This window comes from Danio aesculapii, chromosome 11 (genome assembly GCF_903798145.1).
Source record: "Danio aesculapii chromosome 11, fDanAes4.1, whole genome shotgun sequence".
In the NCBI taxonomy this organism is placed as follows: domain Eukaryota; kingdom Metazoa; phylum Chordata; class Actinopteri; order Cypriniformes; family Danionidae; genus Danio; species Danio aesculapii.
Genome location: NC_079445.1, coordinates 9,624,023 through 9,632,564, shown reverse-complemented (window position 1 = coordinate 9,632,564; position 8,542 = coordinate 9,624,023). Strand labels below are relative to the sequence as shown.

General features: G+C 30.2%; 1 protein-coding gene across 1 annotated transcript; it reads left to right on the top strand.

Moving 5' to 3' along the window:
- Positions 1-845: 845 nt before the first annotated feature.
- Positions 846-4,285, top strand: ccl25b (chemokine (C-C motif) ligand 25b). Its single transcript, XM_056468722.1, has 4 exons — positions 846-953; positions 1,037-1,126; positions 3,505-3,622; positions 3,761-4,285. The coding sequence occupies exons 2-4, from the start codon at positions 1,042-1,044 to the stop codon at positions 3,876-3,878; spliced, it is 321 nt and encodes a 106-aa protein (XP_056324697.1). The 5' UTR covers positions 846-953; positions 1,037-1,041; the 3' UTR covers positions 3,879-4,285.
- The last annotated feature ends 4,257 nt before the right edge of the window (positions 4,286-8,542 follow it).

The following is an 8,542-nucleotide window of genomic DNA, read 5'->3' as shown; positions in this document are numbered from 1 at the left end:
CCAAAACAAATGAATTGAGTTAACTTTATCATTTTTCCAAATTTAGATGGGTTGAACATAATACAATTAAGTTGTTCCCAAAAAAGCTTTAAAATTGGGTTGTTTCTACTCATTTTAAATACATAGTTTTAACAAGCAACACAAGTAATAGTTTGAGTGTATGTGAGCACTTAACTGTATATTAAGAATAAATAATAGGACACAATATAATAAATAAACACATAAATTCCTCAAGCCTTTGCACTTTTTGTTAATCCCTCTCAATATTTGATCTTTTGGTGTCTGGCACTTTATATTATAGCACTTCTTGTGATTTATTTGCCTCTCAATGATGATGAATCACTTATGGTATTAAGGCGCATTGCTTAAAAGCATCTGCTAAATAATAAATGTAAAGGCACCCATCAGAGACATCACCAAATCTATTATATAACGTATGATAAATTTAGGGTAATCTCGTTGCACAATATTACAATTCGTATAGTTTTTTTTTTAAGTTTAGATTGGCACAAAGATCATAAAAGTCCTATAAAGCAGATGTTTAAGAGGGAAAAGGATTTGGCAAAGATGTTGTGTTGTGCAATAATAGCAGGGGTGAGCAATGGGGGCTGTTAAAAAAAAAACTCCCAGACTCCCAGTGTTTAATCCTTCATACTGAAACATCTCCCCGCTGACAAAACATAGAGGTCTGAGATATTAGAGATAAGGAATCATGTTTCTGTTCCCGAAATCGCAAGTCAATTGGGTTTTAATAAAATAACAATGAAAGCCAATCAGGAGGATTTGCTTTATTAACATAGGCTAATACAACTAATGTAAAATCTAGGCAAGATGTTATGGGGGCGTGTCTGAGTTTCAGGTTTTGTAGCTATAAAAGTGTTAACGCGGCAGAGGAGGAGATAAGAACAGCTTTAGCCGTGAAGAAAAACATCATTCTTCCCACAACCTCTGAGGTAAAGACCAGTCTTTATTCAGCACATTTATTTTGATGGATGCAGATGATGGAATGAAAATGTTTGCTTGTGTTTGCTTGCAGCTTGTATGGAAACACAGAGTTCAACCATGAAGTTTCAAATTCTGGCTTTTCTCCTGCTGTTGGCTTGCATGTATCCCAGCATCGCACAAGGTAAGGTTTAAGTTTTATTAAATGGAAGTCATTTGCTCGATCTTCACTTGTTGCAAACCTGTTTGAGTTTCTTTATTCTGTTTGGTATAAAGGATATAATGCTGGCAACCTGTAAATAAAAATAAATCAACCTGCAAATAATTTTTTTTCAATAATGTTTAAAATCTGCAACTATTGACATCTATGGATGAAAAAACAATTGTTACAGGTTTTTAACATTATTTTAAAAAGTATTTTATTTTGCTTAACTCATATAGGTTTGGATCCACTTGAAGACATTTTAATTTTGGGGTGAACTATCCCTTTAAAGGACATCACATTCTTTATGCATGAATAATGTGATTTTTTTAATGATATGATATACACTTAAAGTCAGAATTATTACCCCCCCCCCCCCCCCCCCCCCCGTTTATTTTTTTCCCCACTTTCTGTTTAACGGAGAGAAGATTTCTTCAACACAGTTTAAAATAGTTTTAATAACTCATCTCTAATAACTGATTTATTTGATCTTTGCCATAAGGACAGTAAATAATATTTAAACAGTAAAGATATTTTCCAAGACACTTCTATATAGCTTAAAGTGACATTTAAAGACTTAACTAGGTTAATTAGGTTAACGAGACAGATTAGGGTAAGTAGGTGAGTTATTGTATAACGATGGTTTGTTCTGTAGACTATCGAAAGAAATAGCTTAAAGGAGCTAATAATATTGACCTTAAAATGTTTTTTAAAAATTTAAAACTGATTTTATTCTAGTCGAAATAAATCAAATAAGACTTTTTCCAGAAGAAAAAAAATTTATCAGACATACTGTGAAAATTTCCTTGCTCTGTTATACATAATTCAGGAAATATTTACAAAAATTCAAAGGGGGGCTAATAATTCTGACTTCAACTGTATCTATAATTTTTATTGTTATAATGTATTTCTCCAAATAATAATTATGTTTTGTATACATTTGCATACTTTTTTTATGTATTGAAATGAATTAATCAGTTTCTAAAAACAATACATATTGATTATAATAGTATTTAAATTAAGATAACAATAATAATAATCTTTGAAGAAAGAATGATGAGAAATAGGTAACAATTGCTGATTGTCATGTTTGTATTTAATTTAAAGTAAAATAAATTTCAATAGGGCGACACGGTGGCTCTTTGGTTAGCATTGTTGCATCACAGAAATAAGGTCGCTGGTTTGAGTCCCGGCTGGACCAGTTGGCATTTCTGTTTGGAGTTTGCATGTTCTATCTGTGTTCGTGTGGGTTTCCTTCGGGTGCTCCGATTTCCTCCACAGTCCAAAGACATGTGCTGTAGGTGAATTGGATAAACCAAATTTGCCGTAGTGTATGTGTGTGCATGTAAGAGTGTATGGGTGTTTCCCAGTACTGGGTTGCAGCTGGAAGGGTATCCGCTGTGTAAAACATATGCAGGATAAGTTGGCATTTCATTCTGCTGTGGCAAACCCTGATGAATAATGGGACTATCAAGCCAAAGGAAATTAAATATTATGTATTTTTGCAAATAATGTTTTAATTTTGTATACATTTGCATTCTTTTTTATGTATTGAAATGTCCTAACAGTTTCTAAAAACTATTTATTTTGGTTATAACAATATTTAAATTAAAATATCAATAATAAATCTTTGAAGAAAGAATGATGGGACATACAGTTGAAATCAGAATTATTAGCCCCTCTTTGAAATGTTTTTCTTTTTAAAATATTTTCCAAATTATGTTTAACAGAGCAAGGAAATTTTCACAGTATGTCTGATAATGTTTTTTCTTCTGGAGAAAGTCTTATTTGTTTTATTTCGGCTAGAATAAAAGCAGATTTTAATGTTTTAAAAAACACTTAAAGGTCAATATTATTAGCCCCTTTAAGCTATATTTTTTCTGATAGTCTACAGAGCAAACCGTCGTTATATAATAACTTGCCTAATTACCCTATCTTGCCTAGTTAACCTAATTAACCTAGTTCAGCCTTTAAATGTCACTTTAAGCTGTATAAAAGTCTCTTGAAAAATATCTAGTCAAATATTATTTACTGTCATCATGGCAAAGATAAAATAAATCAGTTATTAGAAATGAATAATTAAAACTATCATGTTTAGGAATGTGTTGAAAAAAATCTCTCCGTTAAACAGAAATTGAGGAAAAAATAAACCCGGGAGCTAATAATTCAGGGGGGTTAATAATTTTGACTAAACTGTAGGCAACAATTGTTGATTGCCTTGTTTGCATTGAATTTAAATGTTTATTTATGGCTAAATGTTTTTATTTATTTTATATTAAAATAATTTTATCATGATTATGTTTATTTACTTGTGTGTGCCCACACACAAATGACTGATCACACTTTTGCTTTCTTCTCAGGTTATTATGAAAACTGTTGTTTGAAATATATCACAGGCATGAAGAAAAACATGAGAAGAAATATTATCAGTTACAGAATGCAGGAAACAGACGGAGGATGCAACATTCCCGCTGTTGTGTGAGTATGCCTTAATATTGCGCAAATCAAATCCAATCACAGCAACATTTGGCTCCTGCATGCAGCAATTATACAGCAACTTAACAGAAACTCTTACAAGAGATATTTAGGCCTTTTTCAAATGTTCTTTCCAAACAGTTTCAAGATGAGGCTCAAAAAACAATCAAGAGCAAAGCCAGTCTGTGCCGATCCAAGAAGAGACTGGGTCCAGGCAATAGTAAAGGAGCTGGATGAGAAAAACAAAAGAGCTATGTAGAAACAGCTTTGATTAATCGTGTGCTTTAATGCACAAACCTATGTTAATATCACACATTAATGTAATGTTTATAATACTATCAATCCTGCTGAGATATACATATATATATTTTTACATCATTACTATCTTCATGTAGCGGTTCATAATGGACGTTTTTTTGTATGTTTTGCTTCTGTTCATTGTATTAGAACAACATGAATGTATATGAACTGTGAATGTTTGCCCTTTCGGTCTCTGTTCTCCATAATTTGTGCAAATATATTTCCACTTTTGATGTTTTACTCCAATATAATCTGTGAACTGCATAGCTGACCTATAAGTGTGTGTGTGTGTATGTGTTTGTATGTGTGGCACCTGTATACATTTAAGTTTTTTTTTTTAATAAAGTATTGCGATTGTACATTTAATTTAGTGTATTTTCTGTCTTAGAAAAGTCTATCTTTTATTATGTAAGTCTATCTTTTTCATCTTTGTGTTTAAATATATTTACAACAAGGTTTTATTGGGTAATGTTAGTTAATGTATTTACTAACGAACTAATTATGAATAATACTTGTACAGCATTTATTAATCACAGTTCAACATTTACTAATGCTTTGTTAACATCAAAATTCATGCGTAAACATTAGTCAGCGCATTGTAAGTTAATATGAATTAACAATGAACAACTGTATTGTCATTAACTAACGTTAACTAGCATGAACAATTACTGTAATATATGTTTTGTCCATTGTTTGTTCATGTTAGTAAATGCATTAACTAATACAACCTTATTGTAAGGTACACTGCAAAAAGCAATAGCTGTTCTCACTAATAAAATTAAGTGCAGTTAACTTATTATGAATGAGTTTATTCACCTTACAATATTTTAACAACACTGTAAAACCCAAAAAGCTAAGTAAATTCAAACCATTTGAAAAAACCGATTGCAACAAATTATTTAAGTTCAAAAAGTAATCCTAATGAGTACTGTGAACTTAATCCATTTGGGTAAATGAAGCAATTTGAGCACAGTAAAACCCAATAAATGAAGAGAACTCAAACCAATTAAGAACTGTAAAACCCAATAAGTTAAGGCAACTCAAACCATTTAAGGAAAACGATTGCAGCACATCATTTGAGTTAAACTAATCTTTACTGTGAACTTAGTCTATTTAAGTCAACGAAGCAATTTCAGCACAGTAAAACCCAATAAATGAAGAGAACTCAAACCAACTGAGTACTGTAAAACCCAAAAAGTTATGGCAACTCAAACCGTTTGAGGAAACCGATTGCTACAAACCATTTGAGTTACCATCAAGTCCGAATTATTAGCCCCCTTTGAATTTTTTTTTTCTTTTTTAAATGTTTCCCAAATGATGTTTAACAGAGCAAGGAAATTTTCACAGTATGTCTGATTATATTTTTTCTTCTGGAGAAAGTCTTATTTGTTTTATTTCGGCTAGAATAAATGCAGTTTTAATTTTTTTTAAACACCATTTTAAGGACAATATTATTAGCCCCTTTAAGCTATATATTTTTTTCGATAGTCTACAGAACAAACCATCGTTATTATCACCCTAATCACCCTAACCTGCCTGATTAACCTAATTAACCTAGTTAAGCCTTTAAATGTCACTTTAAGCTGTATAGAAGTGTCTTGAAAAATATCTAGTAAAATATTATTTACCGTCCTCATGGCAAAGATCAAATAAATCAGTTTTAAGAAATGAGTTATTAAAGCTATTATGTTTAGAAATGTGTTGAAAAAAAAATCTTCTTTCCGTTAAACAGAAATTGGGGAAAAAAATAAACCGGGGGGCTAATAATTCAGGGGGGCTAATAATTCTGACTTGAACTGTATATGAGTACTGTGAACTTAATCCATTTAAGTTGAAGTAATTAGGTATTTAATAAACTCATTACCTTCAACGTTGAGTTTAAAACTCTTTGCAAATGAGTAGTATTAACTTTCAGTAAATTTTTAGTAAATATAATTTGATAAAGTTGACTGTTGGGTTTTACAGTGAAGTAATCCCAATCTTTTGTTAAACTAAATAGATTCAAGTAATCTTGACTTATAATAATATGTATTTAAACTTTTGAGAGAATGCCTTAAAATGTCCAAGTAAAGTAGTGTATTGATTTTAAGTGAGCATAACTTAAAACAGTTTGTATTTACAACTTCTTTATAAAGTCAACTTCAGTACACTGAAAAAACTACATTTGTTATTTATTCAAACTACAAACAAGCTGAAACAACACAATTTTTGAGGTTTTTTTTTGGGACAATTTAATTGCTTTATGTTTAATCAACTTAAATTTGTCAAAGCAATTAAGTTAACTTAATTGATTTGTGTTGGGACAACATGAAGGAATTGTGTGGAACTCAGCAATTTTTTATAGTGTACCCTTGACTCAAAAATAATTAGTTGTGTTAACTTCTTATTACACTGTAAAAAGAGATTACTTAAAACAAACGTGTTAATCCATTGCCTTAAAAGTGACAAGATGGTTTTACATAAAAAAAAGAAAGTAAATCTGTTGTAACTTAGAACTATTAAGTTCCCTTCACTTAATTGTTTAGAATTACGCACAGTTTATATACTTAAAAATGTATGGAGCTAATAAAATGCCAAAACAATCTGAATTTAAATTGTGTTAATTTGAATTTTGACAATTGTAATTTAATAAATCTGAATTTTCATATGCTGTTAAAAAATTCTTGAATTTGAATTTCTTAATTTGAATTAGAATATTGAACATCTGAAATTCAAGACAACTGAATTTTCCAAGGCTGAATTTTATTTATAGATATATTTTCAAACTTCAGATTTTTTGTGTTCTGAATTTATAGACTGCAGATATCCAGTTTGTAAAAATTCAGTTTTAAATTTTCAAGATAAAGAAATTCAGAACATTAAATTCAATATTTCAAAATTCAAAACCAGAAATTCAGATCGTGAAATTCAGATTCAGCAGAAAGTAGGTCAGGGGTCATCAACAGGGAAGAGTAGACAAAATTCAAATTCAAAACAATTTTTTACAGCATATGACAATTCAGATTTATTAAATTACAATTGTCAATAATTCAAATTAACGCAATTCAAATTCAGATTGTTTTGGCATATTATTAGCTCCATACTAATGTTAAGGCAAAAGGTTTACTCACTTATTTAAAGTACAATCAGCTAAACCCTTTTTACAGTGTTCACATTACTAGGAAAACATTAGGAAACTGATTGCCTTGAAATATTAAGTAAGCTGAACTAAAACATTTAATAAAGACAAAAACCAATACCTACAATGTAAAACCCAACAGTCAACTTTATCAAATGAAATGAGTGTAGCTAACTCAAAATTGACTGAAAGTTAATTCTAATAATTTGAAAAGAGTTTTGAACTCAGTGTTGAAGGTAATGAGTTAATTAAATAACTCATTACTTCAACTTTAATGGAGTAAGTTCACAGTACTCATATAGATATTTTTTTTAACTCAAATGGTTTGTAGCAACCGGTTTCCTGAAACGGTTTGAGTTGCCTTAACTTATTGGGTTTTACAGTACTCAGTTGGATTGAGTTCTCTTCATTTATTGGGGTTTACTGTGCTCAAATTGCTTCGTTTACTCAAATGGATTAAGTTCACAGCACTCATTAGGATTAGTTTTTGAACTGAAATGGTTTGTTGCAATCAGTTTCCTCAAATGGTTTGAGTAACCTCAACCTTTTGGGTTTTACAGTGTACCAAATATTTATAATCAATTACATCAGCTGATTTTGTCAAAAAACAATAAAAAATTAAGACACTAAATGTATCCTTTAAATTAGTTTAATTGCCTAATAGGAAAATCTTGGTGATAAAGCAAGTGTGTCTTTTATGGACTGCTTTCTTAAGAAAAAAACATTTCCCTGATTGGTTCCATGCCATTAGGCTCATGTTTGTTCATGTTTAAGCTCTTTTCGATTGATTTAAGGGATTCTTATCTCTCTATTATACAAAATGCCAAAAGCATCACTGTGAGGTGTGACAGGTGATGCCTAAACTTGCTGAGGCACAATGAATTACTGGTTTCATGCCAAATAGTTGTGATTCAAATACTTTTTTAAACCTAAAGCTGTCATCACATCCATTTACTCACGCTGTGTGGGTGAAATGTGATTTGTTAAAACAAAATGAGTTCTAAACATCACAGTTTCACTTTTGTTTGAGGTAATTGTGCTTTTAAGATAAAGTTTTTTTTTTACTGGCATCTATACTGTGTGGTTTATTAAAGAACTGTGAACACTTTCCATTGAAGAAAGGTTTCTTTATAGCAGGAATAAAAAGACATTTGGGTAACACTTTATAATAACTAAACACTATGAATCATCTATTAACCATTAGCAAATAGTTAATTCATTATCTGTTGAGCATTAACTCTACATTAATAGACGTTAGCAATAACTGCAGATACAAATGCTGTAATTTTGACTTCTATACGTACATTTATAATGTGTTTAATGATTGTATTTATTATTATGTAATTTATTATTTAAGTATTACATTATTTACAAACTAGTTATTTAAGAACAGTTTGTTATATTTCAAAATTATTCAGAATGCATAAGTAAATGATTAATAAACTATTCGAATTACATTTACACATCTTATTATTAAGACATACAGTTTACTTATACCTAATTTG

Coding starts and splice junctions, on each gene's coding strand:
- ccl25b (XM_056468722.1), top strand. CDS start 1,042: ATGGAAACACAGAGTTCAACCATGAAGTTTCAAATTCTGGCTTTTCTC. Junction 1,127..3,504: donor GTATCCCAGCATCGCACAAG/GTAAGGTTTAAG, acceptor CTTTCTTCTCAG/GTTATTATGAAAACTGTTGT. Junction 3,623..3,760: donor TGCAACATTCCCGCTGTTGT/GTGAGTATGCCT, acceptor CTTTCCAAACAG/TTTCAAGATGAGGCTCAAAA.